Source organism: Corvus moneduloides, chromosome 19, assembly GCF_009650955.1.
Source record: "Corvus moneduloides isolate bCorMon1 chromosome 19, bCorMon1.pri, whole genome shotgun sequence".
NCBI lineage: Eukaryota > Metazoa > Chordata > Aves > Passeriformes > Corvidae > Corvus > Corvus moneduloides.
Window position 1 is genome coordinate 4,331,898 of NC_045494.1, and position 22,197 is coordinate 4,354,094.

General features: G+C 40.9%; 1 protein-coding gene and 1 long non-coding RNA gene across 2 annotated transcripts; both read left to right on the forward strand.

The window, feature by feature from the left end:
- Positions 1–260: 260 nt before the first annotated feature.
- Positions 261–8,324, forward strand: LOC116453298. Its single transcript, XR_004243744.1, has 3 exons — positions 261–590; positions 6,943–7,004; positions 7,761–8,324. It is a non-coding gene; the product is annotated as an uncharacterized LOC116453298 (long non-coding RNA).
- Positions 8,325–11,117: 2,793 nt separating this feature from the next.
- Positions 11,118–21,506, forward strand: UTP6 (UTP6 small subunit processome component). Its single transcript, XM_032128797.1, has 19 exons — positions 11,118–11,288; positions 11,375–11,459; positions 11,868–11,909; positions 11,993–12,085; positions 12,229–12,276; positions 13,077–13,140; positions 13,572–13,690; positions 14,183–14,260; positions 14,684–14,765; positions 15,759–15,840; positions 16,477–16,658; positions 17,295–17,374; positions 18,062–18,139; positions 18,283–18,462; positions 19,248–19,328; positions 20,041–20,150; positions 20,234–20,300; positions 20,584–20,656; positions 21,231–21,506. Exons 1-19 carry the CDS (start codon positions 11,197–11,199, stop codon positions 21,386–21,388), a joined length of 1,794 nt encoding a protein of 597 aa, XP_031984688.1. The 5' UTR covers positions 11,118–11,196; the 3' UTR covers positions 21,389–21,506.
- Positions 21,507–22,197: the final 691 nt, after the last annotated feature.

Consider the following 22,197-nt stretch of genomic DNA (forward strand, 5'->3'; position numbering starts at 1 on the left):
ATGGCGCCGCGCCGCCCCATTGGCCAGTATCGGCCCCGCCCCCGCGTGACGCGCGGATGGTTCTGGAAGCGTTTGGTTGGTCCGCGCGCTCGGCGCGCGCCCCCCCACCCCCCGCCTTTGAACTGAATTCGCGGGAAAGCGCCGCTCGCGCTCCGGCGCGGGGCATGATGGGACGGGGGGGGCCCCGCCGGCCTGAGGGGCCGCTCGCCGGACCCCGCCCCCGCCCCCCGCCGCCAGCGCTCCGCCCGAGCCCCCGCGCTGCCCCGACCCCCGCCCCTCCGTGCCGCCCCGGCTCTGCGCGTTCCTCCGGGCTGCCCATGCCGCCTCCCGTTGCCCCCGCGGCCGCACAGGTGGCTGATGCTCCTCTCGCCTGGGGGGCCGCTCCGCTGCCCGCAGAGCTCAAGAGCTAAATTTGTCAAAATAGAAGTTCGGGTATAAATCAGTATCGGTTTTGTGGTAGAAGTGGTTATACTGGGTCGGCTATGAGGTCCTGCTGCTATCCCGTAGCTTTAACCTTAGCTAACCGTGAGGTTTCCTCCGAGGATGGCACAAGAAGTTGCCCATAGGTGCAGGGAGACTTGAATTCTGAGGTAAAGTGTTTCTGGGTTCCTTAGACCTTTCTCTGTCCCCAGGGAAGTGCAGGTTATGCCGCTGTGGCTGCGGCCGGAGCCCTGACAGCTGCGGCAGCGCCGAGCTCGGGGCCGGGGCCGGCCCTCGGGGCAGCACTTCGTGTGTGAGAAAACACCGAGTCCAGCCGCGCCGTGAGGAAATTCAACAGCGGCTCCATTTAATCACGTCCTTATCAGCAGTGTGGCAGCTCATACACAAAAGGCTTCGGCAGCCGTTCCATTCTGTTTGCTTTCCTTTGCAAAACTTCTCCGGGGTGATTGTACAGGGTAGGGTAAGAATGGTTTATGTGTGAAATACAGCCTTGAATTCTGATACAAGATCCAGCTGTCGTACTGGGACTCCACCATCTCCGCTTATCTTCTAATTTCTAGTGTTAAGAAAAATGAACTTAGTGATAAATATTAAGAAGAAAACCATGTATCAAAGTCAGTCATGCTGTAAATGTACCTTGCATTATCAATAGAGGGGGATTCTAACGTGATGTCTCAATTGTCCATTATTAACCTTATTATGTTTAAAGAAAATATGTGTATATACACCCCAAACATTAAGATAAACAAGTCTTTGTTGACTACTATCCCCCTCTTTTTGCTTTTTCTGCTGCACTATTTATCTTCTATATTTGCTCTGGAAAGATCTTCTCTTATCTGTTTTCCCCCTCCTTCCCTCATCAGACATTGATGGTTTACCTGCAAGCTTTTCAGTGTTTTGCTTGAGCCTTAATTTTCTTACATTTTTATAAATTCATTGTTGTCACCACTTTACCTATGTTGTGTTTTCTTCCTCTAAACAATACTGTTACACATTTTGTCCTGCTTATCATAATTGTCTCTGCTTAGTATTCCAGCTTCTTTATCTTCTAATTCCTACTCAGTTTCTCTACAGCCACTTGTTGTTGCTGAATATTTCATTTCATGCCAGTCTTTCACTCCTGGCAGCAGCTGTGTTAGATGCACTGCACATTTTTGAGGACCTTATGTGTAATTTCTTTGCTCATAATACCTGGGACTTCTTGATGATGTTTCTGATGTTTGGTGTTTGCCAGGCTGGACTTACAGGCTAGAGAGCACGAGTATCCCAAATTATGGGTATCTTTAGGTGATCAGAGATTGAGCTTGAGGTCAGTGACACCCTGTTATAAATGACAGAATGTATCAATATTGAAGCATGTGTGAGAAAGGCTCCTCAATGTTGTATAACTGCAATTCAGTCCTTGGAAGTTGTTTACTGACTAATTTATTCCTGTTTCCTCCTAACTGCTTCCAAGCCTCTGTTGCTTCTGGTGGCTCATCCTTCTAAATTTCAGAACTGGGAGGAGACAGAGGGCAACCTTCCAAGCAGGATTAACAAAGATAACTCAGCAATTAATCTCTGGCATTGAGTTGGATCTGCTTGTGAACAGAGGAACCAGGGCTGTGACTCCTGCCTTAAGTAAGACAGGATAGTGCAACACCACATGTACGTCTGAGCCCTCTGGAAATGTAGGACTGGTGGCCAAACAGGAGAGCTTTGGTAGCTTGAGCCTGTTTTTCTTTGCTGGTAATGAGAATTCATTTTTTAACTTGTTTAGATCTGCTGCCCTGGGCTGTTCATATGTCCTTAAGGAGCACAGAGTATTCATGAGGTACAGTCCTTAAAAACTCTGAAATGTCATTCCCCACCCCTGAAAGTGTTCAATGCCAGGCTGGATGGGGCTCAGAGCAACCTGGTCTAGTGGAAGGCATCCCTGCCCATGGCACAGGTTGGAAGGAGATGATCTTTAAGGTCCCTTCTAACCCAAACCATTCTATGATTCATTCTATGTTTGGAGCTTCACAGAATGCATGGCTAGAAAGAGCACAGGGCACAAAATAGCAAGTAACTTTTATTAATTTTGCACAATTAAAAGCAAGAAAAAGAAATAATTTCTTTTTAGAAAGATTGAAATCGTAACAGTGTCTTCAGAAGACATGAGCTATGGCATGAGACTCTTGTGTCCCTGATCTGCCAGGTAATATAGACCCCTATAGATTTTACAGATGCATTTATTAAAACCCAAAAAATTAAAACATTTTTCTTGTGTACATCTATATCAGGTAACAGAAAGTTGGCCGTATTTAGCAAATGACACTGAAAATGTGTTTTCTAATAAAGTAGTCCAAAAAAGATGCAGGGAAATAGAGTGTACCTCACTGAAATTGACATAAATACATTAAATTAAAACAGTAGAAGATTATGATACTGTGTCTTTTCCCCATAAAGATAAAAAGTATCCTAACAGAGAAAAAGAAAAAGGCAATTTAATAAGTTTAAGATGATAAATGGAAGAAACAATCAATTGCAAACCAGGAGTGCTGTTGGAATAAAACCCTGAAATGAAAGCAGAAGTTGGTGACAGAGGGGCTTTCATGCTATGTCAGATTTTCAGTCTTGAGATGGTCAATCCATTCTTGTTTTCACATCCTGTTAGTGGGATTTGCATTTGATATCCAAAAGATCAGATTTGTTTCCTGCAGATTGAAAGAATATGCTACTTGTAAATCTCTTTTTTCCTACAGCTTTTTGCAGTCTGTGCATGCCCAGCATTCCTGTCATCTTTAATGGATGAACTGCAGCAATTTTTGCCCCTTCAGACATATATGTAAAAGAACATGCATATTTTATAGCACTTTATGGATTTTTGCTTTGGTTCATAGTTACATGATTTTGTTGGTTGCCTGTAGTACCCCTATGGCCACACTACTTAACTTTCCAGCTTCCAGTCCTCCAAATTACTGTGTCTCAGCACAAGAATATTCACCAAAAATCTTTTCTTTTAAAGCAGAAATAAATACTTGTGTACTTGGAACTCATAAATGAAGGTTCTGTCAGTATATTTATACTGTTTTCCTCACATTTTTAAATATGGATCTGTCTGTGTAGATGGTTAGCAGCTAACTAAATACCACTATAGATCAGTTTATCTTCTGGGAAATTAGTATTACATGTAACTTTGGAACAAAAGAGTGCTTACGAGCTGAATATAAACTTTTAGTCAGTCTTCTTTAAGTATTGATTCCAGATTTGGGCCATCCTGAAAGCCAGGGTCAGTATTTGGTAGAGAGCATTGTTATGCCCCACTGGTAAGGCACTGGAGTTGGGTGTTCAGGGTGTTGTTGAGAATAACAAATCCTCAGCGACTGTTGTGGGTACCTGTGTTTTTTTATTTTGGCCTTGAGCTAATGAGCACAGTCAGTGGGATTCAAGGGCATCCACTATGGAAAAGACTTTATACACTCCACTTCTGTGGTTAAATCCGAACTTTGCTTCTTGTTTTCATGGATCCAAGTTCTTCTTCTCGCACCCTGTCCCCAAACCCAAGTTTTCCATGAGAGAAGTGAGGACACACAAATGCTCTAGAACCTTGTGTGTAGATGGGAAGGTCCCATCTATGTCACTGTACTCCAAAACCAGACCCATTTCAGTGGCACCCCTTTCTTTCACTTACATGAATAAACTTCACTAGGTGCTGAGTTAACTTCATCTGCAATAGTTATTAATTCATTTTTCAGTTTATATTCTTTATTTTCAGTCTGATTTGATATAGATCAACAGTAACTGGCCATGGAACTTGTTAGATAAACTACTCTTCCCTACCTACTTGGAAAACAAAAGTCAACTCCCTCTAAGTGTTTTCCCAGACTCTTGTAAACAGAGGCTACATAATATTGCACCTGGAGAAAGGGAGCAATTCCAGCTTTCTGGGTGACAGCATGAGAGCAGTTCCAGCTTTCTGAGTAACAGCACAGGAACGGGTGGAGTACTGGGTGTATTTGGGATGGCAGGGTCATGCTGCTGTTGGAGTGGAAGCTCTCAGTTTCAGTTTGTTTTTCTGCATATTAGTGTACGTGCTGCCCTGCTTTAATAAGGGAACTTTAATGCAGGGAACTCAGCAAAGAGAAAATAAACTTTCCTGTAAGGGAAGCACTGTGGAGCATGGCAAAGGCAAGAGCTCGGATCCTACACAGCAACCCAAGTGTTCTGATGTGTAGCCATGAATGGTGTGTGTGAGATTGACAGAGCAGCCACTTGTGATTCTCATTCACGTGTTTGGCTGGGGACTGCTTTTGTACAGAGCTGCTCAAATGTATTCCAGGAGCACAGCACTCAAGGAACTTGGCCCTCGGGGAATCTTAATGCACCCACAATGCACAACTTTCAGCTAGCAGGTTGCTCGTGTGTCTTGAGTTATTGCAGGGAGTGAAAAGTGAATGCACAGAATGTTTTGCACCAGGGAGTCACCTGCCTTCTGCTTTCACATGGTGAACAATCAGTGATAATTAGTAGTCAGTATTGCTTAGGACTTGTTTCTTGGAGTTCTCTTAGTGATGTTTTACTGTATTCTTCATGACTCTTCTACAGTGAATTTTTTTTCCTGATTTTCAGTTAGTGATTTATTTTTGCTTGGTGGCTTTTTAGCAGAAGTGTTCGTCATTAGAATTGAGATAGTGGACTAAAACTACTTGCTTCAAAAGCATTGTGAAAAGCCTGGGCCCAATATATTGATTCGTTCTAGAAAGGTAGGATATCTCTTAAGATGATTAAACTGTAAAGGCAGAAATATACTAACTACACAGGAAAAATCCATGCTAAATCTTGAAATTTAAATACTTAATACATGGAAATGGACAGGAATCATTCTAGTTCATTCTGTAATTTCAGAGATGCAGTATGTGTAGTACGCAAAACTATGAAAAAATTATTCTAAGTGAACTTTCAGGATTTGTGTTCTCTTAATTGAGTCCCGGAAACTGTGAAAGATATGGCAACTGAAACACTTCGGGTGCAAACTTAATGATTAAACTCAGAAATGCAGAGATCAAAGAGAAACTTGTGGGAAGATCTGAAAATTAAGTCAGTTACAGATGTAAATACAAGTTTCTGAACAAAAGGTCTGTTGACAGTGCAAGAATGAAATCTTCAATCACTCAAAAAGAAAAATATTGGAGGATCAAAGAACATGTCAGTAGATAGTAAAATAAAACCTCAACTGAATTAGTTAGCAAATTAATTTCAGCTTTAAGTAAGGGATAAGTTTTAACAGGGACCAATTCTTTCTTTTGTGACTGAACCAAGTACAGGTTAATAAAGTGAGAATTTGGAATTTTATCATCACCAGTTACTTAAAGGATAAGATCTGTTTTCCTAGTGTTTCCCAGTTAGCACAGAAATACAAAATTCACACATGGGAAAACCTATCTGGGGTTTCATATGCCAGCGGTTGCTTCAGAAGTGTTTTACAAGACTTTATCTTGTTTTTGGAATGGTGCTTGGGAGGATATGATTCTGCACACTATAATCTGAATTATCCACACTCCAGAGGCAGTTTTACTGGTTGTTGTCATGACTGTGGTCAAAGTACTTTTACCATGCTAAAAACATCTCTATAGAAGGATGTGAGAAACACAGTAGGAGGCAAATTGTGACCAATCCTAATCCCAGTTTTTGGAAGGAGAAATAAATCTATATGTGGTATAGTTTATGGTTTTTGTTGTACCAGTATAATTGGCACTGACACCAACATGCTTGTGTTTAAAAGATACAAGGCTTTGCTCTGAGGAAGTTCTATCTTTACCTAAATTGCTACTTATGGAATAGGTCACCAAAGGCCATGCCACAATTTCACCTACCCTTCAAACTTAGGTTAGTGAGGTAAATTAAGCTTAGCATGACTCTGCTCTCTTCTCTCTGAAGACCTCTGGCAACAGACAAGAAACAAATTAAAGATAATTAAGCAATATATTTTGTAGTGTTGACATTTTGGGAGTGTGTAGGGGAGATGACAGATATAGTTTTAAATTGTTGAAATGTGACTGGCATTCCACTGGGTTATGAATTGGCAGCTAGGACATGATGACTGACTAGTTGTAACTGCCCTACTGCATTTAGACAGACTGTCAGCTACTCACCAACCAGCCAAATGACAAAATCAAATTAAAAGGCACACTCATAGCCACTACTGTGCAAGCCCCTGGAGATCCTGAATAAGCAGATGGATCTTATACTGAGTGCCAGATGTGAATTGGCAAGGAAACAATTCCAGAGGCATCATCCCCCTTCATTGGAAATTCCCTTTGTATAGATGTTCAGATCTTGGGGCAAAACAGAATGCCTCAAAATAAGTAGGAAGAAAAATCTGATTAATAAAAATTCAAGTTCAGAGCCAATGCAGAGAAGAAAGTAAAGGTTTTGCCTTTTTAAAGAGGTATGTAAAGTATCAGATAATAGTTCTGTTAAGGCATTAAACGAAAATGTTTATATTTGTTGATTTTGCGTTTTTTTTACCACTTTTAGCTGAAAAAAGAGAAGAGTGAGTGAATGAAATTCCAGGAGGGATTCAGATGTAAAGTTGCAGGGTAAGTGCCAGCAAGCTGCAAGAGTAAAGCAATGCATTCACAAAGACAAGCAATTTTCTATCAGAATGGAAAAAATAACATCTGTCTAGGACATGTACCAGGATTAATGCTGGTATGGAACAGTCCAACTGACCAACTGCAAAGACTTAAATCTAAATTTTTGGATGCTCAGAGTGGAATTGCAGTGATGAAACCACTATTTATTCAGATTGACTGCTGGTTTTGGCAGAGGTGAAACCAAATCATCCTGTAAATTATTTTAATTACAAAACTAAGGAAGTTAATGTAGTCCAAAGTTTGGGTTAGTTTATTTTTGAGAGTAAATTCCAAACTGTTTTATTAACAGATGTGCTCATATATTTTTAAACCAAAGTCCCACATGCTCAGTAAATGCTTTGAGGGCTTTGTTAAAAATATATCCCGAGGGGATGAACCACTGGCTCAGCTGAAGCCAGTGGAAGCGTCCCAATTCTTTTCATGAGGTCATAACATGATTTTCATTGTTTAAAAGGCATTTTCATAAAGTACATGTTAATTGTAAAATACTGTATATCTGGGGGCATCTTCTAGAAAGCTATATAATTGTTTCTGCACTCAGGTAGTAAAATAGCAGAAATAAAAAAGATAGATATAAATCAATTTGTAATTTAAATATTTGTCTTATGCACATTAACCATTAAATGTTTTAATATAGACAAAACTTAATGGAAAACCACTGTGATTTTTCCTAATTCATAACGTATCCATTGCTTGCAGACATAATCTATAAACATTAAGTTGTGACAGCTTGCCAGAACTTCTCCGCAAGGACCTACTGATGGAGTTTTTCTAAAGAGACTTCATAAAAGCAGCAAACGGTGGGACCCTACAGTTGCCAGCTGCAGCAGTTGTTTCTCCAGTTTTCCCAATAAGATTTGTTGAAACTCTCTGTATCACAATGTCTTTATTGGTAATGGATCCCTCCTTAATTTGCACTAATGCATTTGGAATGTCAGCTTCCAAAACAAGGCACATGGGAGGCATTTAAAGTAGATTTTATGAAAGGGAAATGAACAAAGAGCATGTCAGGTTCCATTTTGATTTGCATGACAAATCCAGCATGCAGTGTTCTGGTGGGTCGGGCTGGGCTTGCCTGCCACTCACGGCATTTGTCACTTTGGTATGAGCACTTTTGACAGTCCGTTATGTTAATTGTTCTAAGGATTGTTTTGCTGGGGGAAGAAAAGGAAAGGCATTTTTATTTTTGTCCTTGTTCCATCTACAGGAAAGGAAGGATATGTGAGGGAACAGAAAACGTTTTCGATTGGGTTTTGATCTATTTTTTTTTTTTTTTTTGTAAATAATCCTGTGAGGTCATCAATGAAGTTCAGTATTTTAAATTTTATTGTTACTCACTCTGTGTGTTTTTGAGTGGGAAGTACTAGGCCCCTAAACTAGAAACTTGGGGAGTCTATTGTTTTGGTGCACACCATTCTTTGATCCTTTGAGTCCCACAGTGATGGGTCCTGCAGAGTGGTTTGTGCTGTGCCTATGTGCTTCTATGGGATGATATTGTGGTGCTTTGACAAGTGCTAGCAAGAAATTTAATGCCCTCTGAGGCCTTTTTGGACACCCATTGTTATCACTGTGTGGGGAACTCTCAGACCTGTTGGTAGATCTGTGCATGGGACTGAATTCTGCTGGAGACACATTCAAGGTGGAGGTTGCTGTGGCCTCTGAGGGCACACACACTTCTCTACCATCTACATTAGAACACTCATGGATGGTTTGGTGAGCTTCAAAGTCCCTGACTGACTGCAGGTGGCAGAACATTGTAGGTTGATCACAGAACAGTATTTTCAGACTGACCGAATGATCAAAGTTTCAGAAGACTCTGTTGTTTATGTTGATGTCTCTCTTTTGCAGTTACTGCTGATTTTCAGCTGAATGGTTGAAGAGAGAGGATAGCAAGAAGCTAGAAATAGAATTTTCTTGAGGTTTTTGGGTAATGGCTGACATTTACCTTTTCAATTCATAACTCCTACACTGCATGTGGTGTTCTCATTTACATGTTGGGATCTACATGCACCATGACAGACTAGCTCTAAGTACAGAATGCTTTTATAAAGTATAAAATCATGCAATCAGATGCAAAAATACTCAAACAAAATGAAACAATCCAGTGTAGTAAATCCAATCACACTCTTGCTCAGCAATTCAGTGTGCTAATACTACTTTTGATGCCCGGTGCTGTCCTCCTTAAGGGCTATTTTAGTAAAATCTGTGGACTTGCACAAGAATCAGCTTGAGCTGGTGCATATCAAAATATCAAACCCAATATAATTAATAAGTTACTGGTGATTATGAATAACACTCTTCCACCGCCACTGAGAAGAACTGCTGTGCTGCTTTACTGAAAGCTGAACTCAATGGGAGGTGAACTCACTGAACTTTAGGTCACAAGGGACTGAAGGCTTTGGCTCACCAGTGGGGATGGCCGTGCTGGGACAGCTACACCAATCCCCCTCTGACCTGTGGTGGTTCAGTATAGGACAAGGGAGTCTCCAAGGAGGACAGTCTCCATCAGGAACTGCCTTTGTCCTTGTGGGGTGGGTAAGGAGTCCCATGACACAAGGCAGCTGCAATCCAGAGCTGCCTAGGCCACCAGCTTCTGAATGTAGCACTAGCCTGTAGTTCGTGGTCTTGTGACTGGATGGTGCCTCTCCATTTCCTGGTAGCTTTCCTGTTTGGTTACTTCTTGGAAAATCATGTCACTATTTCCTGTCAGAGTGAAAGTTGCTAAACCTCTCCCACTAAGAATTAGTTTAGTTTTTTTTTTAATTGGTCCCAAAACTGAGAAAAGCCACCACAAATCCAAGTCACGGCAGGTGAAAAAAAAATTACCACTGCTCTTGATAGTTCCTGTAAAGTGTTACCTGTGTTTTTAACAAAAGTCAATTGCTCAAGTACTCACTCTGTATTTGGCAACACCTGTTAAAACTTTTGACTGTAAAAGGAAAAATCACTCACTTTTTGTTTTTTTTTTGCTATTATGTATGAATTCTGTGCCAGAAGCCCTCTTGCCCTTAGTCTGCTGCCTCTTCCCCTTGTACTTGTTTTTACAGAGACAAACTCCTGCCTTTTCCCCCAGGAGGGAACAATGGCTGTGACAGGGTAGGTTTAGAGGTGGGGTTGGCTCTGTGGCTGACCAGCTCAGTGACAGCAGTGACAACTCAAAGCATAAGCAGCAGATACTGCTGTGGATAATATGCATTTAAGCAATTCTCTCAATAAATTATTTCCCATTTCAGTTTTTATTTTCTGGAACATCTCTAAGTTCAGAAACAAAAATTTACTGTTGCCTGGTTATATTGTTAATTTTCTCAGAATCATAGACTCATGGAATGCTTTGGGTTGGAACGGGCCTTAATGATCATCTAGTGCCAACCCTCTATCATGGGCAGGGACACCTTCCACTAGACTGGGTTACTGCAAGCCCTGTCCAATCTGGTCTTGAACACTTCCAGGGATAGGGAATTCACATGTTCTCTGGTGCCAGTATCTCACCACCCTCACAGTAGACGATTTTTTCTTAAAAATCTGGAAGGTGGAAAGAAGGACAGTACCATGTGAGTGACAAAGAGCCATTTGTCTTGGAGGAATCCCACCCAAGAAGCAAAGTGCTGGAGCAGTTCCAGGCTGGTGTCCCATCACTGACCCTGGTGAATGCCATCGTGTTTAGCTCCACGGCTGGTGCCAAGAGGATGGTTCCAGACTCTTTTAGGTGATGCCCAGCGACAGGACGAGGAGCAATGGTCATAAACTAAAACACAAAAAGTTCCACCTCAACATGAGGAAGGATTTCTTTCCGTGGAGGGTGGCAGAACACTGGAACAGCTGCCCAGGGAGATCATGGAGTCTCCCTCTCTGGAGACATTCCAAACCCACGTCTGTGTCCCCTGCTGCAGGCGACCCTACCTGGGCAGGGGGGTTGGACTGGGCGATCTCCAGAGGTCCCTTCCAACCCGATCGAGTCTATACAGACTCTGCGGCTCTGGCCCCGCCAGCCGGGCAGGGGGCGGCAGAGCGGCGCAGCGGCCGCGGAAGCGGCGAGGGCAGCGGGCGGAAGCGGCGGCAGCGGCGGCGGCTGTACCGGGCCGTGCCGTGCCGCGCCGCGTCGTGCCGGGCCGGACACACCGGAACCCCCGCGGTCATGGCGGAGCGCATCGAGCAGCGGCTGGAGGACCGCGTCCCGGAGCTCGAGCAGCTGGAGCGGGTCGGGCTCTTCACACGCAAAGAGATCCGGTGAGCGGGGCCGGGGCCGGGGCCGGTGGGTGAGCGCACGTGGTGCGGCCAGGAGCGCTCCGGGCGCTGATCTCCCGTTCCCACAGGGCCGTCCTGAGGAAAGCCTCGGCTCTAGAGTACAAAATCCAGCGGAGAGCGCTGCGGAAGGAGGATTTCATTAATTACATCCAGGTAGGCTTCACTGAGAGGCAGAGCGAGGCAGCTCGCGAGGCAGCTCTTGATGCAGACCCAGCTCAGTTAGACCCGGCTAGTTTTGTAGTTACCCACGTTGCAAACAGGTCAGAAAACGGAGACTCCTCCTCACCTGGTCGTTCACCTGTGAGCGGTTGTTGGCACCAGAGCAGGAAGCATAGGCAGGAGTTGGTGCCTGAGTTTGGGGTCAGGCTTCTCTCGTGTTGTGACCTCTTCCTGTAATTTCTTGTCTCTCCAGGGATATAGACCCCCCCCCATTATGGCTTATGTGTTCCTGACTGTAATGTTTATTGTTCACCTGATCATCTATAACAAACTTGATTTGGGTTTTTTTTTGCCTTACTGTTAGATGCCTCATTATTTGCTTTTAAATGTTTCTTTTTCTAGTATGAAGTTAATCTGCTGGAACTGATCAGGAAAAGAAGAGCAGTAAGTTTGTCACTTATTAAGAGTACAAAATACTTTATGCCAAATTTTCTATTGCAATAAAATTAGTTTTTTTTTCCTCTTAGCGCATTGGATATCCATTTAAGAAGGATGAAATTGAGCACTCTATTCTGCATAGAGTCCACAGCCTGTTCAACCGAGCTACAGGGAAATGGAAAGTAAGTTTATTTGTACTGAGATTCAGAATTCTTTTTTTCTGTACACCAGGTCATTGTACCAAGAATGTGTTGTTTGCTTGTCAATGTACAAATGATTTTGTACATTGTGAGATTGATTCTCTTCTTCTTTTGATTTCCAACAGGATGATGTCCAGCTGTGGCTTTCGCATGTTGCATTTTGCAAGCAGTGGGTGAGTTTTCAAATCCTGATCTTACCCAGGTTGAGATACTGGATTGGTGCTTACTCACACATCTGAAACTTGATTTAAAGATAGGGGTACAAACTTAACTGCTACATGCTGTAATACTGACATAATTTTGATAGTATTGTTGGAGGTGCTTGGGATTTTCACTGATGTATGTAAATGTAGAGTTTGAGAATGAATTAGTATGACATTTGGTGCTTGCAGGGGCAAAGGTGAGGCTAACTGCATTAAATCTGGTGTACCAGTTGGTTTGTGAGAGCCATAATATTGGTTATACCTTCTCTGGAGTGAGTGACTCACTTGTCTGTGAATTGTGATTCTGTTCCAAATATTTATTGTCGTGGCTATCCTGGAAAGTCTAATTCTGGCAGTTCTGTACTTGATAAACTTACCTGTGCAAGGCTTCATGTTATTACAAGCATTCAAGTGCTGTCATTTCTGTACTGAAGAAGGTGACCTTGCATGGCAGTGAAGGTGGCCAAAAGAAAATACAATCTGTATCTCAGAAAGGGGCAGTGAGACAATGGGTTTGGGACTTAGGCAACATTTGCGTTTGCTGTGTAGTTCAGAAAAGTTGAGTTAGCCATGCTATCCTAATCTGGTGACATTTAAATGCTGGTCACTCTTGAGTAAATATGAGAAACTTTCTACTGAAGATACAGTAGCAGAGAAGCATCTTTTTCAGAGCAGTTGTACTACGGCTAGTAACCTTTCCTACTGAAACTTTGGTGCTGGGGGTTCAATTCAGTACCAGAGTGGGTGAAACAAAACTACTTCTTTTACAGAATGCAAAACATCAACTCAGTAAGGTGTTTTCTACCATGTTGGCCATTCATTCCAATAAACCAGGTAAATAAAATAAATGGTGAGTGCTGAATAAATGCCTCAGCATAGATTGTATGGTGTTGGTTTAAGTTCTTGTAGATCTCGGTTCAAGCTGTTGGGCTGAAGTTCCTACTCTCTGTTCTTTGCCTTGCTGCTGCTTCAGAGAGGAGGGCTCTGACAGGGGTTCTGCTGAGCAATGGGAAGAATGTGAAGCAGGTCAGAATGACCAATTCCCAGGTGGACTGGGGACTCAGTAGATGTATCAGAAGTGAGAGATGTTGAATGCTCATGACTGCTTTTTGGCTTTTGAAGACATCATTAGATCTGTAGACCCGATTAAACTTCCTGGATCTGCCTGTCTGCTTTACAGTTTTGCATGGGAGATAATCAGTCTTATACTGGTGCTGAGCTCATGTTGAGAGGTTAAATAAATTTATTTGTGTCACCTGTTGCAGCACTGTGGATTATGGCAGCAAAGTGGGAAATGGAGACACGACTGTCATCAGAAAGTGCCAGGCACTTGTTCCTTCGTGCTTTGCGCTTCCATCCAGACTGCCCCAAACTTTATCAAGAAGTGAGTTCCTGTTTTTCTTCTATGACCACTTACTTGATCAATCAGAGCAAATCCGTTCAGCATGTTTCCCAGATCCGTCTGACACAACTGGAAAAACTTGTTTTTCCATCAGCAGGAAAATGTCAAAAATATTAATAAAACCAACCCCAAAATTCCTTTCTAAGGTGCTGTTAAGCTCTGCCAGAACATAGTTGTCAGGCTCAGTCTGGCATCCCCAGTCTTTGTTGAGGAACTTGGTTTTCTTTGGGGGCAAGTTAAGGTTTAAAGAATGACTAAAAAATGGTCACTGCTACCTGTTGGAAATTTCTGAGCAAATACACAGGGCAGATAGTGGTAGGTGCACAAGCCTTCAAAAACCAAGGCTCTAGGACATATGTGGGATGTGGCAAAGTCCTTATTTGTAGCTCCTCAGAGCTTGTTTTACCCTGTTTGTGGACTTAGATTTTTATGATTTATCCCCACAGTAATTTCATTTTGTTGTCACTCTTGCAGTATTTCAGAATGGAGCTTATGCATGCTGAGAAACAGAGGAAGGAGAAGAAAGAATTTGAACAAGCAAAGATGGATCTGGTAGGTCAACTAAACTTATTTACAAGATATTGTCTGCTTGTGTATTACATGTTGAATTTCACAGTTTTGAATTAATGGTTAATTTGACAGTGGCTTAGAAAAGTTTTTGTTCCTGTCCTGCACCTGTGTGGAGCTTTTCAAGTATTTGCTGATGCTCAGCTCAAATACTTCATACATCTGTTTTTTCTTTGCCTTTGTAAAATCTTTTATTACATTCCCCAGTCTTAAAATTAACAGTAATTTCTGGAAAGTAAATAGTCAAACTTCCTATCTCATTTCTTTATAGTTGACTTGTGCAAATTACATAAAAATAGACTTGCATGAAGAAAAACATTAATATCTTCCGATTTTTCTTTCCCTGTTTGCAAAAATGTTGGCTGAGAAAGGACAATAATTTCTTCAATGATATGCTTGATATTTCAGGGGGAATTCAATTACTCTGAAGAAATTCTCAATGGGGAAATGGCTCGCATAGTCTATAGGGATGCTTCTCAGAAAATTAAAGGTGAATGAACATTTCTTGTACTTATTCATGAAAAAATTGTAATCTTTAATTCAGTTCTGCAGTAGGCAATGCTGATAGACTTAGCTTCAATGCACACACTAAGAGCCTTTTTTCAAATACACCGTTTCTTCAGGAGAACCTATATAATGCAGAGTATAAATTAATGGTGCTGGTAGTTCTGACTCCATGTCTTTCCTGCAGGCTGACATCTCTTCCAGCACAATGGCTTTAGGGCTGAAGAGGCTTAGTGCTGGGTTACAGTCTCAAAACTTGATTAAAAAAGAAAAACAAAGGACACTTCAGAATTACACACCTTACTTACTTTGCTGAACATTAGATCACAACTGATCAGCTAACACTAGTGGCAAAGAAGTAAGAATTCAGACTAATAATAAACCAGATTAAATTATTTTAAATTAAGCAGGCTTGATAAAACTCAGCTATTTTATTGAGAGAATTGGGTAAAATAACTGCAAACTAGTAGCAGATATCTTTGAGAAATCATGATAGAGGGACGTATTTTAGAAGACTGGGCAAAATACAATAATGAACATTGAAAATAGGTGGGGAAAAAGGACATTCGAGGAAATTTCAGAAAGATTTGGCTTAATTTAATTTGCTGGAGAAATACTGGAAAAAATAAGCATACGAATGATTTGTAAGCACTTAAGAATAGTAGGGTGTGAGTAATAGCTGATGGGGGTTCACAATGATCTGAATATGTCAAGTCATGTCACTTGGCATTTTCAAAGGTAAGTTATGGAGATACAAGATAGACACAATTCATGGACATGTATTTTGTGCAGCTTTGGAGAGATCTGTCCTGAGTGTGGAGCATTTTGTGTTTTCATGGCAGAGTCAAGTGAGGGAGTAGCGGAGGTGCTGATTAAATTTGCAAGTGAAATCAAGCTACAGAAATGGAAAGTGCAATTGATGCAATATGTTGAGGAATTTAGCAAATACTCCATAGTTTTTTCTCCTCTTGAAATGTAGGTGTTGAGTTCCAGCTGGCTGTGCTCTCTATTGCAAAGCTCTTTGATTTTACCCAAGATTTGCAAAAAGAAATCCTTGAGAAGTGAGTTGTGGCTTTATGTTGTATTTTTATTTTATTTTGGTTTGGTTATTAAGAAACATGTTCTCATAATGTCTCTGATTTATAGTGGATTGACAGGATTTTAAGAACTGAAGGCTGTTCCTCTAGGGAAATAGTGTTAAGACTTATGTAAAGTCGTTTAAGAAAAACAAAAGATAAGGCAAGCATGATCTTTAGAAAAGGATACTTGTATCTAACTTCAGAAAGGGCTTTAAAAAGCTACTAAGAAAAGTTTAGATAAAATACAGTTGTCACTGAATAATTACTGCACTTAGTTTCTGTAAATTCACTGCAGGAACTGTGGATTTTCCTAGTGTACTTTCATAGGGATTTTGCGTCTTTTATTTCTCCAGTTGTTCCTCTCAAAAGAAAGATCTCTCTTAACAGTTCCCTGTTAATGTCTGGGTCATTTTATTTCTGGAAAATATCCATATTAAATAGGATTTTTTTAAAAGCTAATATTTTGTCTTTCTCTTGTGGAAAGGTAAAATGGTTTTTTCTCCAGCATTTGGTTACTTAGCAATTAACTACATTTCTATACCAATATAACAACCTTCTTAAACATACCTGGAGATGAAGAATGGTGACTGTGGGCTGTTACAAGCATGTTGTGTTTAGTTTGCAAACCAGATATGCTGATGATCCCCTGACATGGGACTACATGGCCCGCCGGGAGCTGGAGCTGGGGTCCCTGCAGCCCACAGAACACACCACAAAACAGAAGAAAGTCTCAGAAATGGCCCAGAGAGAGGAACGGTGCTGTGCAGTCTTTGACGAAGCTGTGAGAGCAGTCCCAACAGGTGAAATGTTCTGCCTGCATTTTAACATTTATTTCTGGTACTTGAGTAGCTTGTAAAAGTCTTGAAGAAGGTGATGGCAGGCTCTACCATACCTAAGAGAAGGCAAGCAGTTTTTAGATGCTACCTCTTGGGATCTATTTTATGTGTTATTTGGGTTATTTTCCAATGCATTTATGCTCTTGAAGGAGCTGCTTAATTGAAAGTGCGAGTATATTGCTGGTTAGCTGTAAGTAATGGTTTTGAATTGCCAGTGCAGTGGATATCCAACTTCAACATCTGGCATTGTCCTTACTCTGAAAAGAGGTTGTTGAGGGGCTATTTGTGGAGTGGTCTCAAACTTGCTCCTGTATAGCCTTTAAAGCCATAGAATAGTTTGGATTGCAAGGGATCTTTAAAAGTCTCAGCTGAACTAAGAGCTTGATGCTCTTTATAGAGAGCTACTGCCTGCGGCTTGGACTGGGGAGCCATTTAAAAATGTTAATGTTATAAATTTAGTGCCTCTTTTGTAATACAACATTTTAAAACAAAGCTAGCATTACACTTTGTATCATTTGTATCTTTGTATTTCTTAAAGACAAATATTTGTGCTTATTCTTCTGGTCTGTAAAGTGTGATATTATGCCTTTGCTTCTACAGAGGACATGTGGAAATGCTACATCACTTTTTGCTTAGAGAGGTATGACAGAAAAACCAACAGTGAAGAATTAAAGCAAAAGGTAAAAGTTTATTAGGAAATAATACTAAACAAATCATCCCTATTTTTACTGACTTCTGTAATACCTCAGACAAGAAGCAAATATATTTTGACATTTTATCAAAAAATACTTACCTGTGGCCATCATTAAAAATATTCAGTGTCCATCTAGGGGGATCACTGTTACTGCCACGCTCACACGTGGCCTGCCTGAACATGATTAACCTGGGCATAAATCAGTCTTGCCAGTAAAGTGCAGTGACCTCTTTGGATGAAAGCTAAGACTGCAGACTTGTTAGTCATGGAATCATAGAATGTCTTGGGTTGAAAGGGATCTTACAAGTTCACTGACAGGTTCTTCAAACCTGTGCTTGTTCAAAGAAGAGGGTGAATTAAAATGACTTTTGCAAATAAGTCTGAGCAAAGTTTGGTGCTGGCATGTGGGTAATTTAATTATGCATCTCTGCTTAGGTATGACTCAATTAACTAATTATCCTGTGCAGCTTGGTTCCCTAGCATTACACTAAAAGAACAATGCAGTGTTGTTCTTTGCTCCTTAAGGAATAGAAGTAAATATTCAGATTTCCACTTGATCTTGGAATGTTTGCAGGTACCTAAAACATTAGACACATAATGTGTATTTAGATGACATGACACAATCCAGTGGGCTTCTTGAAATGCTGGGATTTTTCTTCTCTGTTGGTTCTAGAGGTTGGAGAGGACACTGAATGTGTTCAGCAAAGCCCATGAGTCCAGTTTGCTGCTAGAAGCTCTCTATAAGCACTGGGTAAGAACGGATACAGAAGAAATAAATGCTGAGACTTTCCTGCATTGTTTGTGTGCCTGTCTTTGCCATTTTGAGTAGACACAGAGGGACAATATTGGTTCAGAGCCCTGCTTTTTAACAAAGCTGTGTCTGCTGTGTCGTAGCTTCAGCTGTTGCTGGACTCCAACCTCTCTGAGAAGGCTGTGGAGGTGGCAGAAGCTGCAACCAGCCACTTCAGCCAGTCTGTGGAAATGTGGCAGATGAGGCTGCAGGTGCTGATCCAGCTGAAGAGGGATGATGTGACCCAGTGTTTTGAAGAAGCCATTAAACATGTGAAATCTAAGGTCTGTGCTGCTTTAATGGACTTGGCATGCATTAGTCTTGGGCCAGAAACCTCTGATGATTGGTTGTTAGGGGTTTTTTTGTTTTGGTTTGGTTTTTTTGTTTGTGTGGGTTTTTTGTTTAGTTTTGTTTGTTTGTTGTTCGTTTTGGTGTGATTTTTTGTTGTTTTTTGTTTACAAGGCATTTACAGTCCTTAACCATTTTTAAGGTCAGAAATAAGAACTTGATGTTTCACATGCAGATTGCACTCCTGAGTATTAGGGAATTGTCAATTCACTTAAAATTCACATGTTTAAAGTTTGAATGCTTACAGGTGACATTTTGCATGTTCTCCTAGCAGTGAGCTGGTATTTGTGTTTTAAGGAAAAATGTGCTTCCCCTTCTTCACTGTCCTGATAACACCATTTGCCTGTGTGGTATTTCAGCCTTGATTAGATGTGTGCTCTCCTACTCTGTTCCATTTCAAACCCCGGACACAATGAGTGAAGAAAGAGGAAGGTTTCTTTCCTTCTTGTTCTTGGAAGTCACCTTTGTGTACTTCAATGCTCAGTGATGCAAAACTTGGTTCTCATCCCTTGCAACACGGCTGTCCAGCTAAGGATGATTTGTCCTGTAAGTTAGGAAGGAAATGAGAAGTGATTTCAGTTCAAAGTTGTCTTTCCAAGAGCTGTGTCTAAAGGGTATTTTCTATGGCAGGTAATACAGAACCTCATGGCTTATTGCTGTCTGTTTCTGTAAATCAGTATCACTGTATTTCAGTCATTTGATGTGTTTGCTGACCTTGTAGGGTACTTTGCCATTGTGGACCCTCTGGGTGGAATGGAGTGAGGGCAAAAAGAGCAAGGAGGACACAGAAGCTCTCTACGAGGTACTCGGCTAATCAAAATCTACTTTTATGTCTGTAAATAAAAATGGAACAATGTGGATGGAACATGCAATAAATGCTTTATAATGAAGTTCCTTCATGGATGTATTGATATCAAAGCATTTCAAGCAAAACTGTGTTTGCTAAAAAAACCAGTTGGACATAGACTTACAGGCACAAATATCATTCCCATGCTTCTAAGGCATATGGATGTTTGTAAGCACAACCAATGATGGACTCCTACTTTGTGGTCTAGAATTTTTGCTCTGTTTTCAGATACCTATCTGAACATGGAAAAGAGAATTTTCCAATCTGTGTGAAAACATCAGTCTTGTTACAGAAAAGTCAAGATCAGAACCAGGACTTTAATCTCACTATGTATTTCCTCAGTAGCATAGGGCAAAACGTTTCCTCTTTGCCTGGCATTTTACACTGTGGTTTTTTTCCCTCCCATCTACAACATAGAACATATATTTCAGGTGGAAGCTTGACAGCTGTTTGTAGAGTATTTTGAAACCCTCTGCATGAATGGGTTTATGGAAATGCCAGTTCCAGCTGTATGGAATACTGGAGGAGAAATGTATTTTAGACTTAGGAGATCTCCATCTCTCAGATACCTAACTAGGGAGAAGCACTAATTGGGCCATTTAATTATAGGTTATGTGATAGGTTTTTTTTCTGTTTGTTTTGGTTTTTTTTCCTTTTAAACTTGCAGAGATCCTTGCATGCCACAACACCTGCTGAATCTGTGACTATGAAAGAAATGTATCTTGACTGGACTTACAGAAATGGTGGTTATAAGAAAGTTAAAAGACTCTTTACCAGGTAAAAGTTAAAACCTTCAAACTTGATTGTTCTAGAGTATATGTTAAAAGTCCTTAAGTCTAAAGTCACTTACTTTATTTCAGCCTGTGTGAAAATCATCCATTTTCACTTGACTTCTTCAGGAAGATGATCCAAATAGAAAAGGAGCAAGTAAGTTGTTGACTATCCAATTAGTGCCTTGTATTTGTAAAATACAGTTCTAACTTGGGGTTTAAATAGGAAGCAGAGTAGTGATGTTAGTCTGTGGTCAGTTCATGTTTGTTCTCTGCAGCTGATTCACAGGATGTGATACAAACTCAAGTTCCATGGTAACTAAATATTCAGCAGTGTGTGCATGTAATTGCCATGACTCTCTTCCTTTGTCAGAATCTAATCACACTGCAGATTCACTTCTGTACAAAATAAATGGCCTTTTAATACCTTCCTTTGTTAGGAATCCTGCAAAATGCTTCATCTGAGAGAATACTATGAACGTGCCTTGAGGGAGTTTGGTTCAACAAATACTGGTAAAGGGATTCTATTTTTTATTATTTATTCATTCATTCGCTGCTGCCTCTTTTATTTCCATCCATTTCAAAAGGTAACTGTTTGTTCTGCCCTTGTGTGCTTGCCGTCATTCAGAGTGGAGCTTATTTCTTCTGTGCTGTTAAGTGTAGGACACTGCAGAGACCCTCCACTGTCAGCCCAGCGTCATTGGCAGTGGGATGGCTTCAGCACAACTAGGAGCAAATCAGATTCTGATGCTGGCATAAGAGATGTGTATCACTTCTAATTTGGATTTATGAACAGTATGGAGCTATATATTTATAATCAAGATTTCTGCAATATTCCTTTTAAGAAAGTACATAGCTCAGTTATTGTTGGATTATTTCTGAAGACATGACTATTCCAGCTGGGAATAGAACCCGGGGTTTTGCTCCTCAAGGTGCAGAGATTGTAGTTTCACAAAGTAAACCTTACTGCATTAATATCAAGACACTTAGAAAAAGAGAGTTTCTAGTTAGGCTTGGTATTAGGCTTGGTCTGTTAAGTAATGTCTAGTCAAAATCTAACCAGAACTTCCATTTTTTTTTTTTAAAGACCTCTGGCTGGATTATATCAAGGAGGAGCTAAGTCATCCCAAAGGCAAACCACAAAACTGTGGGAGCATTCACTGGCGAGCTATGAAGATGTTGCAGGGAGACCTGGTGGAAGATTTTGTTTCTAAATACACTTTATTGCAAACTGGACATTTATGAAAAACTAGACATAGTTATAACATGACTCTGCATTTTTTCACTTCTTTGTACAAAGGTAAATATGTTCCTGGATTTTATTAAAGTTTACATTCTTCACATTTTATGTGACAAAAAGGAATCATCTTCTCTGTTGCAGTAATTTCTAGTGTTGATTCTGCCAGGGGCAGGTTCAAGTGCAGTCAGAGAACCTCTGAGGGTGTTTTCATCAAGACTTCCGAGAGCAAACTCTTCATCCTGCTTAAACATTCAGATAGTTCTAGTGCATCAGTTTTTACACTCTCGAAAGCTAATATTGCACCTAAATACAAAAAACCAAAACCAAACCCCATGGAAACTACACCTGTGTCTTTTTATCTTATGTTGAATCAGAAAAGTGGAACGCTTTTCATTAGGTAATCAGAAATCAGTAAAAATACAGTATTTATTGCTTCCTAGCCTAGAAATCATCTGTCATCCTCACAACAAAAAGAGAAACTGCCTCTGCAGCCACCTTGCATTGGTGTTTGCATCGTGAGAGTGATGAAGGGGGGTCGAGGGGAGCTGAGATCCGTTAGCAGTGTCCCTGAGGTGAGAGCAGAAAGCAACCTTCTGTCCACCATGAGAAATCAACATAAATGCTATCCTTGGACCGATAGAGAAATGTAGGGAAAGTACAAGAACATGCTGCAAGCGTTCTTTTGTGCAATTTCCCGGTGACAGAAGGGTGACATAATGACAATACAGCGAAATATGTCTTGATTTTGTACTCAAGTAGAAACTGCAGCTCCTCTCAAGCAATGAATTCCAGTAACTTAACTGGCTGGGAATAA

Bases quoted from the DNA above. Each gene is read 5' to 3' on its own strand.
- UTP6 (XM_032128797.1), top strand. From the start codon at position 11,197: ATGGCGGAGCGCATCGAGCAGCGGCTGGAGGACCGCGTCCCGGAGCTC. The intron at 12,086-12,228 runs GTAAGTTTATTT...GATTTCCAACAG, and splicing joins GAGCTACAGGGAAATGGAAA to GATGATGTCCAGCTGTGGCT. The intron at 16,659-17,294 runs GTGAAATGTTCT...TTGCTTCTACAG, and splicing joins TGTGAGAGCAGTCCCAACAG to AGGACATGTGGAAATGCTAC.